The sequence below is a fragment of the Mya arenaria genome, chromosome 5, assembly GCF_026914265.1.
Source record: "Mya arenaria isolate MELC-2E11 chromosome 5, ASM2691426v1".
Lineage (NCBI taxonomy): Eukaryota > Metazoa > Mollusca > Bivalvia > Myida > Myidae > Mya > Mya arenaria.
The window spans coordinates 29,167,034-29,182,225 of NC_069126.1; the positions used below are offsets into that span (position 1 = coordinate 29,167,034).

The window sequence follows — 15,192 nt, forward strand, 5'->3', positions numbered from 1 at the left end:
TAAGTCAATAATAAAAATCCAACATTGACACATATATCTCAGTACCTGCTGATTTGTTAAGAATCTTGGATTTTCCGTAATGCACTAACATCAAACCCACGGCTGGGAGTCCCATCGCAATGCATTTTGTCAGTCTGCAGTCACGACACATTCCATGACCGATACACTTCCCTGAAATCATACGACAATACACTGCAGATTAGTTAAACCTGCCATGCATTTAGTCAACTTGTTTGTAGCAAACGTTTGCTGTTTGGTTCCCCACTTGCAGTGTATGCACTACATTGCAACAAGAATACAAAACAAAACAATTTCCTTACATAAGGCCTAAAAATACATTTGGTTGGGTTACCCTACCCTACATCTAGGCCCTCATGGGCCTCTTGTTTAAGTCTGGGTATTGTCGAAGCGTTGTTGTTCCTTCGAATTAGGCGCAAACACTTCTCTTTTTATAGTCAGTTGGTGATTATTTTTAATGTGTTTCAATATCTATCTTAAAACGTTTAAAGCTTTACACAGAAGATTACTTGAACACCATTCTCCAATGATGATAAATATGTTCTTATATAAAGCCTAACAAAAATTAATAAAAAAGCCTACTTTACCTACCTGTTTTTGACAAGGAAGTAACCCTAACCAAACCATTATTTTTGGCCTAAGGTAATGTTAGCCTTTACTGAACACATGGCAGACTTACACCTAGGGGACAATCAATGCAAGAATCATACAATCGCCTTTTCGAATTAATATAACTGAGGAGTTATACTATAGATAGATAGATAGATAGATTTATTCGTGCATATATATGTCAAAGTAACAAACCAAATATCTCATAAAGTTATAACACAGACTGATTAACAAAGTATTAGTGATGATATCTATACTAAAGCACAACATCATTAGAATGCTTTGGATACATACGTGCGTTAATAAAGATTTAATTCAATGTGACAAATATATAACACAGGATAACCCATTAAAGTTATTCAACTTATTTCCAATGGGGTCCTTATGACAAATATAATTATTTGCCAAGATCTCAGTTGTAAGCTGTTTAAATTAGGTTTTCTTATACAAAAATAACATGCATGTTCTCTTGACCAGTTAAAGAATGATTAAATGTTTGATATCAAACTTTTACAGTTATAATGCAACCGACTGTTAAAACCATATGACACTTTAGCATAATATGACAAAAATCTTTGGACTGATATGCAAGATTAAATGAATAACAATTAATAAAATAGGAACTCTTCCATTTCTGCACATTTCATACCAACAATGAGATGTGATTTCACTTCTTTTTTTAAAAGTATTCTTATTTTTCAATTCTTTTAACTTTATTGGAAGACTGTTCCAGTCCTGGATTGCTTGATAAAAGAAAGTATTTAATATAAAACTGTCAGCCTGTGGCACTTTAAAATTTCCAGCACTATGTCTACTGTTATAAGAATGTGTGGATGAGACTAAAGTAAAATGTTCATTAAGTATGATGGGCATTTGCTATTAAAGATTTTATGTACATGGTTTAGTCGTAGTTGCTTTATCCTATTTTCTATATTAAGCCATCCAATATCACTGAAAGCCGAGACTTTCAGGGAAGTTCTACAATCATAGCCATAAATAAATCTGACAACTTTGTTCTGAGTGACCTGTAATCTGTTCTTGAATTGTTTAGATATGTATATACCACTGTACCAAGATGTCGATGCATAGTCAAAATGACATTGTATTAAGGAGTTACATAACAACAATCTTCTTAGATTCATATCTAAAAAACGATTTTGTCTATATAAAAATTTTAGCCTAGAATTAACTTTACTGACAATATTGTTAACAATAGATGCAGCACTGAGATCATTGTCCAGTATATTTCCAAGATATTTAACAGATTGTTTAGGTTTTATGATATGGCCATTGCAGTTTACATTAAAGCTATCAACTTTTGTTAGTTTTCTTTTAGACTCAAATAAAATACATTCTGTTTTTCCAAGATGCAAAGACAGTTTGTTGTCAACTAACCACTTACTACAGTTTTCAAGTTCCTTGCCGAGTACATTACTAATAACAGACGGATCTTTGTGTGAGAAACGGATAGCACTATCATCTGCATATAATATTAATTATCATTTTTCACTTATGCTTATACTTATATCATTGACATAGCATAAAAACAGCAACGGTCCAAGTATGCTTCCTTGAGGAACGCCACAAGAGATGTTCATGAATTCAGACGTTGTATTATTTACATTGACAACTTGTTTACGTCCAGATAAATATAATTGAAACCACTCAATTGAATCCACACCAATTTCTTTTAACTTCTGACATAGAATTTTGTGATCTACGGTATCAAAGGCCTTTTGAAGATCCAGCATAATCATTCCTGTATAAAGACCGTTGGAATTTTGTTCTTTTATATGGTCGGTCAAATGAATTAGGCAGGAGTCAGTTGAATAGTTACATCTAAAACCACTCTGAAGTTCGTATAATAATCCATGTTTAACAAGAAAAGATTCTAGTTGGTTGTATACAACTCTTTCTAAGATTTTTGAAACTATACATAGTATGCTTACAGGTCGATAGTTTGAAACATCAGATCTGTTGTTTTTCTTAAACAATGGTTTAACTTTAGCATTTTTGAGTTCAGATGGTACAATGTTACTTGTGACAGAGCTGTTTATCAGAAATGTTACTGGTATCTTTAAAAATGGTGCAGCATCTTTTAAAAATCTTGCAGGAATGTAATCTAACCCTATGCTTTTTGAACAATTTAGTTTACATAGTTCCTTGTAAATGTATTCTTCACTAACAGTGTGAAGTTTAAATTTAACAGAGTCAGGATTTCTATCTTTATAAAATCGTTTAAAACAGTCAGACTCATAGTTAAACAAATTGAAGGGCAAAGGTAGTTTTTTTTACTTAAGTTTACTATCATTTCGAAAATAAAAAGCTTTTGTCAGTTTAGGCTGAGTGTATGTGTTTTTGCAAGATAGCCATTCAATTTAAATTGTGATGCTCACTTAATAATGAACTGAAAGGAGTGGTAGCTTTACACGGATAATAACTTTATGAAATTTAATACTGGTAGGACATTAAGATTTGACATATACATGTCCCTTTCACTGCATTTTAAGAAATTGAATACAACTTAATACAACAGGTTTCTGCTTGGAATAGAATTATTCATTGGAAATAATGTTAGTCTGTTTTTCGACAGTTTACCTCATAATCATAATAAATTGAATACAACTGATGTGACTGATTACCTTTAGCTGGACAACAAGATTTGACAAACGTCCCTTTCTCAGCTGCTTCGTACGATGCCTTGTAACTTCTCAAGCAGTTATTGCACATAATGACCTTGTTCATGTACATGCGAAGTTCGTCCTTCGATTTTGTGATCGAACAAATGACACAATGGCGCCCAAACTTTTGCAGCAGCTTCGTTTTCAACAATCTTTTACTCTCAGATTCTAAAACACAGAGAAAAAATTAAAACATGCATGTACATATATGTACTTGTGAACTTCGTCAAATGAGCTCTATATAAAATATTTGATAGTTATAATTTTGAAAATTGTCTGCATGTTTATACATCTTTATAAACAAGAAAAATCAATATTTTTGCTTGTTTTTCCATAAATGGCTTGATATTAATATGCTTGTTAGGTGTAATCAATCTAAATTACTTGGTACATGTAATATGACCTGAAATCTTTGTATAAAATAACTTTAAATTGTATTCAAGTTATCATTAAATATTAGAATTATTAGAATCTGCTATTTTTTTATAAGAATCTGCTAATTTTTTTTAATTTTTTTTTAATTTCAAATCAGTTAACATCGTTTTGTATCCTTAACATTTTAATGTAAGTTAACTTAGTTTTGTAGTTATGAAAGGCAAAACTGTAACGTACGTTCCACATCTTTAACGACAGGTGTATCTGCTTGTTTTTGAGATATTTCTTTTTTTGCTTGCCGTTTTATTTCAGCTTTAAGGGACCTCGCTAATGCAGCCTTTGACTTGTTTAACGCTGCCCTATTTAACTGCAATTTTGCTTTTTGAACTATTGAAGAACCCTGCTTTCTTGACGAGCCAAGATTTAACAATTTCTGTTTCTCTCCTTTCTGAAATTGTGATTGTTGAAATAACCCTGTTCCGAGCTTAGGTGCGGCCAAGGGGCTTCTGAGAGGTGAAATATTTGGTGGGAATCCAAATGATTCTTCATCAGACAACTGAAGCTTAAGGCTCGGTTTTCGATCTCTTTTACCATCAACTATCAACGGTTGGTCTAAAAGTCCAATGCCAGGCCCTTCTGTAAACAAAACATGTTCCTTTGGACTAGCTAATAACGGTCTAGAAATCTTTGCACTGCCTAAACTAAACTTTCCTTTAGGTATAACTGGAGGGGATTTTGGAGAATCTGCCGCTGGCTTTGATTTTTTCTGAACAATTGAATAATCCACAGACTCATCATCTAACAGTCTTTTGTTTGGTTTTATCACACGCGAAGATCTAGAACTTTTCGTTGGAAGCACAAATGCCTTTCTCTGAACAGTTTTCTTATTCGGAGATAGCCTTTTAATCCTTTTCTGCTCTACCAACTTATTAGCTTGTTTTGCTTTTTCAAGCAAGAACTTAGCCATATCCTTTTCAGTCTTTTTAGTTTTGACAGTTGGCTTAACATGCTGTATTCCATGCTTGTAATCAAGCTTAAATGTCTTTGGTTTTGCAACATTTTTAATGGAAGTTCCTTCACAAAATCCTGGCTGGTCAAACGTTTTACTACTGGAACCATCAATGTCTTCTTTTGGGAGACATTTATAAATTTTTCCATATTGACCTTTCCCCTTAAATTTAATCTTAGAACCAAGCTTAACTGATTGCTGGCCAAAAATGACCCCTTCCTCAGTTTGTCTTTTCTTCGCTCTGACTGTGTATTCGTCATATTTCTTCTGACTAGCAGCAAGCTCTGCTTTTGAGAAACCTTCAAAGTCCTCTTCCTGAAAACATATAGGAACTGTAATGAAGCTTATATAATATAACACAGAAAGGTAACTACCGGGGTATTACATAGATAAGTAGGTCCAACTTGTTGTACATGTACCTCACAATTTATTTATTTTTATTCTTAATGCTGGACTAAACTTGATTTAAACCTCAAAAAGACTGTAGTGCAGATATTTCTGAACTATTGCCATATACACTAAGATCAATTGCTGAGACCATTTTTTAACAATGTGTAAAATAAAACATTGTGTTAATATAGACTTTACATGCAAAGGTGTTTGTGGATTTAAGCTCACCAAAAGGCTAGTTAAAATTCTCATGTTTATTTTAATCAATTCCAGTTCTAGTCAAAGTATATTAAGTGGGGACAAAGCTTTTTCATCTTCTATAGCACATACAAAATATCAAGCACATACAAAATATCATTAATATTTTCGGGCTTCTTTTGTGCATATGTCAAGCACTAAACTATATTGACTCCCTTTAATTGTTATTATAGTATCCAAAGCCTAAATTGTATATAATTCAGAGTTAAGGTCAGCTTTATCATGAAGACTCTGCCATTTCTGACAATGAAAACAATCATTGAAATTAGACTTTTGGATGAAAAAGCCCAAATTCACATACTACAGATTGGCATCAAATTTTTGAACAAGCCCTGCTATATAAAATTCAGAATTTGAGCAAGCCCAGAAGACATTTTACCAGTGCAGAGCGTGCGGGCTTGTGTTAATTTCGACCACTTTGACAACAGCAACACTTCGACAATACCTTGAAGACTTAAAAAATCACACACAACAAACGGAGCATAACTGCATTTACTTACATCAAACATTCAAGGTATTTCAGAAATATTACCAATAAGCCCTGATTTTAACCCCCAGCTTGGTCCAATTATAAAAAAAAATCTACCAGACCTGCTGCCCTTCACACAGTTTAAACAGAATTGAAGATTTAATGCTAGTTAACTTTATGAGGTTTTATGATTTCTTCAACAGACTCTGGTTTTCAACAGTTAAAAAACACAAAAAAAAACAACCAGGTAACTTGTACATTGGCTCAGTAAAATTTCAAATGGTGCATCAAAAAACGAATGGGTCAATGAATCAATGGGTCAAATTGTGTGGCCTTTTCCCCTATGATGTTTAGTGACTATATGCACAGTTATTTCAAATGATGATTAGTAATGATCACAATTACTCGGCCATCTCTGGATATTCTTAGGTTATGCACTAAGTTTTTCAATGGATAAAAGCTGAGTGTTCAGTCAGATTGGAAATATCAAGGGTGATAATATCCTATTTAAAAAAAAAAAGACCAAGGCTTAGTATTTTACATTTTATTCTAACAGGCAATCAAACTCAGGAGTTATGGGAAATGGGGCTTGGATTGTCTTTCATATCAAACAAATTAAGTCGGCAAAGTCCATAGGTGGAATGCAGTTTCGAGAAGACTGTAAACACTAAATATCAACTTACTCATGGGTCAGGTATTTCGATCTTACCCACTTACAAGCGAAAGTCACTTGTTATCTATCTTTAAAACAAAAGTTTGATTGCATTATTTGAAAAGCCATAATTGTACAAAATATCTTTTGCATATTGACAATATGGTATGCATGACATAAACTTCAGAATGATGTTTCAATATTACATCAGGATGAAACTGATATTGACAATGTGAGGAATTTATTCACCAGTACTTTTTAAAGGCGACATAACTTCATGCATTAAGGAGGAAAGAAAACGTACGCTTAAAAACAAACAAACATGAGTTTAACATGAAGTGTCAACGCAAAACAAACAATTTGTGGTTAAAAACACCATGCGATGTCCGCCATTTTGAAAGCGCCAGTAAATTTGCTAAAGAATACCTCGTCAGACAAGCCAACAATGTCTCTGAATGACTTCAACCCACGCTGGAATTGCGGTAAAAATGCTAAGGAAGGGTCTTGCAAATTCTTGACGTCATCGGCAAAGAATCTGACGCTAATTCTGTCAAAACGATGTCCAGGACGGCCAGGAAAACGTAACCTCGCCATGACGAACTTCCCAAAATAAACCAAAACGAGACCGTCAAAACAGTCAACAAACTCGGGGCATCCCTATGTTTATTTTATGTTTATAGACTTATTGAACGATGGCATTACAGTTAATCGACTTGAATCAATTACAATAATGAATAATTATCATATGGAATCATTAAAAAATCAATGGACTTCGTTGATTAAACTAATTTTCTGATTTTCTGCATCGATTTTAGGTGTGCGTAGTTTATTCGATTCTATTTTTAGACCCCATTAGCATCCATTTTCCCGCCACCTTTAAAAGCCAATGCCGTGAGGCCTTAGGTGATAGCCAACTAATAATCTTGATATTGATCTTGATTGAAATAGGGTGATACATCTTACGTTATTTCTTCACCACATAATTTAACGAGTAAAGTGTGACTGGGAGCATAATAATAAATCGTATTGAAACCAAGAGCCATGGTCATAAGAGAACGAATAAGTAATGTTACTCTTTACCTTTCATAGACAGAGTGCGTTTTACAAAGGAACATTCCTCTTATCGTTTTAAATAGTTGAATTTGTACCCCCTTTTTACATGCATATAAAGGTTGGATTGGGTGGAAGTTTCCCGGTTTTATTGGGATAAAAAAATACATCCAATTACACCCTTACTGCCGCCTCCCTGAAAATAAAAAGAACCACACAGTATGGAGTCTCCAGCGATACATTTGATGTATACACAATATAAACATAATTGCGCAAACGGGTGAATGGGGTTTAATTCAGACGTGGGTTTTCGACGGTGAAATTTGAACAGCAATGAGATATAAGAAAATCGCAGGGCCAGAATGGTATTGTGCTTTACACTGTATATGACCGCCTCTCACAAAATAGGTCGTGAGTTCGATGCCAGCTACCATGTACGCGGATTCGAGAGTTAATCATATCAGTTAACACATGTCTTTACAATCGAGCTTAAATAGATTTGTATAAACAAAGTAATTACTGAAAGAAGATCAAATATGCGTAAAAAATGTTTTAAAATTATTCTAACGTAATAGCTGTCGTCACCTGTACACTGTGACGTCAACATGATCAAATATGCGTAAAACATGTTTCAAAATTATTCTAACGTAATAGCTGACGTCACCTGTACATTGTGACATCAACATGAATGCATAGTTACAACGATCAAAGGAAGATGGAGACCAAACAGTCAAGGTACGATTGATCAATTGAGTTTACTTTTTTAAATATTTTGACTGCCCGAGTTGATATCTACGTTTATAAATGATGCATCAAAACCAAGTACATGTACATGCATCTGCTATTAGCATCAATGCATTATTTGAATGATTATGTTGAACAAATTAAAATATAGGAAAGATAATTGGTAGCTTTAAATTTCAGCTTTTAAGTTTAAAAAGTTTCTTACTTGTCTTAAACATAGCAACAATATTTTATTTATTTCAATAAACTCTTCCAATGCCAATTATAGGTCTGTTAAAAAAAGTAAGAATATAAATAAGTTATACATTTTTATATGACTTCCTATCAATAGCATAGTGACTTTTTATTTAAGGATGATTGGTCTACATAGGAAAATGCGTGTTTGCTCTTTTGTCGGTGTTTTGGATTTAATAATAATGTATTTCATGCAAACACATATGACAATTCAAGTATCAATGATGCGCCTGCCACCAAATCATTTATTAATTTACATACAGTCGAACCCCGCTGGCTCGAACTCGCTTGTTTCGATTTCCTCGTTTACTCGAACTGGATGTTAAGGACCGATTTCTTTCTACCGATGGTCAGCATTCCCGCTTGGGTCGACTTATCCGAGTCTCGAGGTATTTTCGCGGGTCCCTGGGTGCTTGAGTCAACGGGGTTAGACTTTAACTACAAGCATATTTTAAAACATGATTTGGCTATAAAAAGTAATACAGTTATTATTTCTATGCTAAACAAGATGTCTGAGGATAAAACTATTTTTGGATAAGAAACTTAATAAAGTGATAAGAGAATGTAAGTAAAACTGCAATCGTTCGAACAGGTGGTTGGTCGAGGTCGAAAATCAGCGACCGCAATTTTACTGTATTTCAAAGTTAAAGAAACGAAAGAAAAGTTAACATGTTACAAAATTATGACTCTCGTCAAGTTGAATTTTATTTTTTTTGACTACGAGGTTTCCAAATAAGTATCTACCACTCTATGTTTCCAGAAGGGTTTGCTCCATATTTTTATGTAGGTGTTTTTTCATTCATTGTCCATTTTTCGCACCTTTCATTCAAAATGCAGAACACCCTACAGTAAAACATCCTTCCATGAACACACTTCATATCTAACTTCAAAAACATTTCAGAAAGCTAATATCATTTCATGCATTTCAGATTTAATACTGGTTTAAGTACTTGGGCAACCAACTGTACATGTACACATAAAATCATATACAATGATATATTCAAACTGAATTAAACATGATTATTTTGTTTTTCTTAATCATATTAACATAATATAATATGATATATTTAATAACTTATGTTCATGTTAAACACGTATTTTTTTCCAATCCATTAGTAACTTTCAACACAAAAATTTCAAACTTTGATAAAAAAAGAAAAGTATTTGAAGTTAACACGTCGACTGCCCAAAACTGAATGACAGTTACACTTAATTCCTCGTGCACGAAACCTTCTATTATCCGCCACCTAGCGGATATTACGCTACATTCAAACGGAAATTAATTTTCTACTAATTCATATACATTCAAACTTAGAAAATTATATTTGTTAAAATAATCAATTTATTTATGAAATATTTATAAATATGGACTGACGAACAAACAGGAAGGGAGACATATATTAATGAATTTTTAAAATAAGATAATTGACACACTTTTGAATATATTTTTGTTTAGAACAAGTCTTTAAATAAGATCTCATAATGATGTCATTGTTTTTTTGTAATGCTGTTTGCAATTATACACTCTACCATTTCACGGAAGTGATATAGAAATGTGCCATTTAAACCCCCATATTTGAATCATGACAAACAGTCTCCCAGGATTTCAAATCTTGAATGGATTTTTACGGGAACTGGCGAAGCTGGATTCGAACCCGGATCACCGAGCCACCGCGCGTACGAGTGGTCGTGCATGGTACGAGATCTGTTCTCTCTTCTGTCTTTCCCGTTGGATCTCAGATCCAACATCGTATATGCGTATGTGGTCGCGCATGTTACGAGAACTTTCTTTCCAATTACACGCACTCGCTCTCACTGTCTCTCTTTTTCCCTTTTCTCTCTCGCCTTTTCTTTCTCTCATTATACAGTCACTCTCATATTTACGTCTTCCTTCCATCTCTCCTTCGTACATCCTCTTACCACTTTTCTACGGAATGCCGTTAGGGCCATCTCCTATGAATATGTTGATCTGAAACGCGATACTCGATAGTACGATCATCGTACTGTCGATCGAAAACACGATAGTTTATCGCATTATCATCATCGTACTGTCGTATTTTCGCGTTTTCGTTATCGTACAGTCGCGTTTTCATCATCGTACTGTCGCGTTTTCACCATCGTAGTTTCGTGATTTCGCGTTGTCATCATCGTACTATCGAGTATTGCGTTTTAGATCAACACACTTACAGGCGATGGCCCTAACGGCATTCCGTACTTTTCCCCCCTCGTGCCTTCTTGTCCTGTAACCTTTCCTCATCCTTTCTTTATTTTTTATCTGCTTTCTCACCACTTTCTTTCCCGATCTTAGGCTCTGCCTCTCACCTTCTTCCTTATTTTCATTTAAGATCTTGAGCCTCTCAGCCTCCTTTCTTCTTTCTTTCTTTCTTCCTTCCTTCCTTCCTTCCTTCCTTCCTTCCTTCCTTCCTTCCTTCCTTCCTTCCTTCCTTCCTTCCTTCCTTCCTTCCTTCCTTCCTTCCTTCCTTCCTTCCTTCCTTCCTTCCTTCCTTCCTTCCTTCCTTCCTTCCTTCCTTCCTTCCTTCCTTCCTTCCTTCCTTCCTTCCTTCCTTCCTTCCTTCCTTCCTTCCTTCCTTCCTTCCTTCCTTCCTTCCTTCTTTCTTTCTTTCTTTCTTTTTTAATCCTTCCTTCCTTTCTTTCTTTCTTTCTTTCTTTCTTTTTTTTCTTTCTTTCTTTCTTTCTTTCTTTCTTTCTTTCTTTCTTTCTTTCTTTCTTTCTTTCTTTCTTTCTTTCTCTCTCTCTCTCTCTCTCTCTCTCTCTCTCTCTCTCTCTTTCTTTCTTTCTTTCTTTCTTTCTCATATGTCGCCCCCTTCACTTTGGGGTAGCCGCGTTTGGTTTTAATCGTGTGAAGTGGTAGAAACAAACAGTGGCTGGCCATTTTAGTAGTTTTTGCATCAACCTTTTTATATTGTGCGCATTTAAACTTGAGATCAATTATAGAAACGACTGGACCATGGACGTTTAGAGGTATTTCCTTTTAAAGAGCAATTTACCTGTTGATGAAATGTACCCTACTTGTCTTGTTTTATATAAAAGATAAAAATACTAAAATTAAAATGCATTTAATTAAATTAAATTAGATATTTAAAGTTGAATTAAGTCTCTCTATTAGGCTCCAATGAAAAAGTGTAGGTTCAGTTATAATAGCTTTGTCAATTTTCAATCAATTTCGATCTTATAATGAAATCGTTAATCTGTGTGCTTTTTAAAAAAAAACACAAATATGTTACATTTTTTATTATATGAACAGAATAATACAGAAAATACGTTTATTTTAAATCGAATACATGACATACACTCAATGAATTAGGTCATCATGACCCATGATCATTGCAGACATATGACAAGTACATAAATTGCATGGCGATCGACAGATTAATAATACACATTCAAATGAAAATGTACTGTTAAGGTACATCAGTATCGGTGGTTACTACATATTATATGAATAGTGCGTCCTTAAAAAAACAATTTTAAAAATAGCAAATCTTTAAATGAAAAGCGTTACCACTGTTTTTGACATTTCTTGGAACATCAAACATTACCAAGACGGGTCTATGGAACTGTATTATCTTGTCAATATATTTTACTCCCGGGGCCCTGACTCCTCGAAAGTTCTTAAGCGTAACAGCTTAAGTAACTCATTTCACAAAGCCAAAGTTCTTAGTAAATATTGATTTTACATATAAAAGTGAATTTATCGTGATAATCATTAGCATAATTAATTTAAAGTGCAAAAACTCTTAAAATGTAAATATTACAAAAATTATACCTTACCAAAAAAAGTGATCTTAGCTTAATCCTGGTATAGGGGACTAAATTAAGATCTTCCGAGGAATAGGGGCCAGCTGTTCTAAAAAAAAGAGGAATTAGTTTAATAAACATTATAAAAAATATGCTCCTGAAGCAGTAGCAATTATTTAAATGTCGTCAGATGATGTATAAAGCGATGACAAATCAGATATGTCATTGAATTTGAGGTTACTTATAATTGACGTCGTTTATCAAAGTTTGACGTCACGCGTATATTGTGACGTCGACGTTACGGCATAGTTACGACGTTTTGACAAAGATGGAGACCAAACCGTCACGGTATTTTGTATTTTTAAATTTTATTTAGAAATAACGGGTCACAGATCTTTTTTACATGAGCAACACAATTTTTTTAGTATTTTAGTTATTTATAGTTCCAATCAGAAAAGTGCATGTTAATCAAGTGAACATTGAAAAATATATCGCGATTTTATTACGATAATTTTGGATGCAGCTTAGAGGCATGATAGCACACAAACTATTTTTTGTAAAACTTTGTATATGAATAATAATAATTCAAGCATACATATTTGGATTCAATTTCAAAAACGTTAGGCTGTGTTTGAGCGTTATTTCCGGAAACTTTGTGAAACAGATTAGCAAACTATGAACTTTGTAGGAAAATAGACACTTTTACAATATAAAATAGACACTTCTCATATCAATGTTTGATTCTAATGAATACATGATTGTAGTTAGAACCATATTTAATCAGAATCGAGAAAAACTTGGACTTTTTATATATATACATGTACTTTTTGCGTTTTAAGGCGCTTCACCGACAAAAAGGTTTGTTTTCTCGTTAATAACAATAAATAAAATGACAACAGCAATATAAATCCTACAAACAAAAGCAGCCATAAAAGAGTTTCAGAGGCTATAACTAATGCCTACATCAGCCGTTTAAGTAGCCGTCAAGTTATCTTATTCTTTTTTATCGAAATATATTTTTAATGGACCCATTACTTACATGTTTAAGTAATCAAACATTAAACAATTTTGAATATTCTTTTTAATACGTCGGTCTGAAGAACAAGGGATACATATAGGTAATAGTATGGGTTATATATAAATTTAATTTTCTTAATTTAAAACAATAACACAAACACATACAAAGAAAAACGAAAAGAGGAAAAAAATAGAAACAGTTAACAGCAATGTTCGATCTCGAATTGTTCGGGATTTTTTTTTATCTCCGAAACAATTGCATTTTTATTATCCCCAATTATACAAAGTAACTCTTTTTTGTAGATGTATAAGAATGGAAATGACTCCAAAACGTAATCTGATCGAATAACACATGGGGGCTTTTAAACATCATGGTATTCATAAATCATAATTTGAACGATATTTGAGAGCCTTTTCTTGATTTCGTCTAATCGGTTAATCCTGAATCGAAACATTAACAGATATAGTTGGCGTTACCGTTCTATAACTGCCGTGAGGATATAAATTACAACGCAATTAATTAATATCGCACGCCATTTATCGAACGCTGTCGTTGAAAACACTTTACTACAGTACAGTAAGGGTGAAAGCGAAAAGGTTCTATCTTCTTTTTTATTTAATGTCACTTAGAACCTTTTCGCATTCACCCCTCGAGTTGCTAAACGTGTATGGTTGACACACTCGCTTCTCACCTTGCCAACCGTGTTCGATTCCCGGCATTGGCACATGTGCGTTTGGTTTGAGGTTAACAAGCCGGACAAGTGGGTTTCCTCTGGCCACTCCGGTTTCCTCAACAAACAAGACCGCATGCACGCACGTGCCATTAGTATTATCTTGTTATAACGTGTTTCACAATCATTTTAAAAGAACTAATTTAAACTAACGTTAATTATTACCAAAAATGTTTGGTATCGAACAGATGAGTGTTTGCGAAAAGTGGTATCGCAACCTGTTGGATATTGTATGTGTTCGTCTAGACATTAACGCCCATATTGGAACGCTAACAAGTTTAATACATTACTTTCGTACGGATACAATGCTATTCACTTATAAGCACGCTAGTTACTGAACGTTGTCTTTGACAACATCGTACAAAACAGTTACTTCGCCCACTACCCTCGTGAGTGAAAGTAAACACAAGCGCTGAAGCGCCAGTGTATGATTACAATTACTCACGAGGTGAAGTAGCTAATACTAATATTTAAATAACAAAACTCATCTCTATTTCAGATGGGTTTCCAGTATGCACCTAAATATGACTACTTTTAGAAACATGCAACTTCATTAATTACAAAATTTATATTCCAGGTTGTTTTCCATCATGCACTGTCGGGTGAGCCGATCCCGGCCCCCGACAGCCGACAAACTCCAGGAGAAAATGCGAGAACTTATGACGCTTCCCGCCAGACCAGCTACATCGTTGGGCATCACCCGGAGCTCAGAAAGGTAGGTAGTTGTTCTACTATGTGGTTCTAGCTATTACACTTGCGCATGAGCTCAGGACCCAAGTGTGCAAACTGTCCCCACTCAGTCTCAAAGTGTTTTTTTTTGAAATGCCAAAAAACGAGCAATTACATACCGATTTTTTTCTCAGGATCCTTGTAAATAATTGTATTACTTTCGATTGGTAATATATTTGGACAATATCAAAATAAAATTTCTGCTAAATAATGGAATGAATACGAACAGTTTTAGTTTTGCGTCTGACTCAGACAATGAGCATGCGCCCTTTTTTAAATGTAGGTACTTATAATCCTGGACTGGTAACGTTTTACAGCCCACGACTGAATACATGATAGCACTCCTCCGCATTGTTTTACAGCCCACGACTTAATTAATGGCAACACTTCTCCGCATCGTTTTACAGCCCACGACTGAATATATGATAGCACTTCTCCGCATTGTTTTACAGCCCACGACTTAATTA

At 34.1% G+C, this 15,192-nt stretch overlaps 1 protein-coding gene across 1 annotated transcript in view; it reads right to left on the reverse strand.

The window, feature by feature from the left end:
* LOC128233934 (uncharacterized) overlaps positions 1-7,270 on the reverse strand; it is a 54,109-nt gene extending 46,839 nt beyond the window's left edge. Inside the window, exons 1-4 of the mRNA XM_052947823.1 lie at positions 6,888-7,270; positions 3,921-5,007; positions 3,270-3,476; positions 46-171 (exon numbers count right to left, since the gene is read on the reverse strand). Coding sequence (XP_052803783.1) covers positions 46-171; positions 3,270-3,476; positions 3,921-5,007; positions 6,888-7,055 — 1,588 coding nt within the window. The 5' untranslated portion in view covers positions 7,056-7,270. The remainder of the gene's footprint in view (positions 1-45; positions 172-3,269; positions 3,477-3,920; positions 5,008-6,887) is intronic.
* Positions 7,271-15,192: the final 7,922 nt, after the last annotated feature.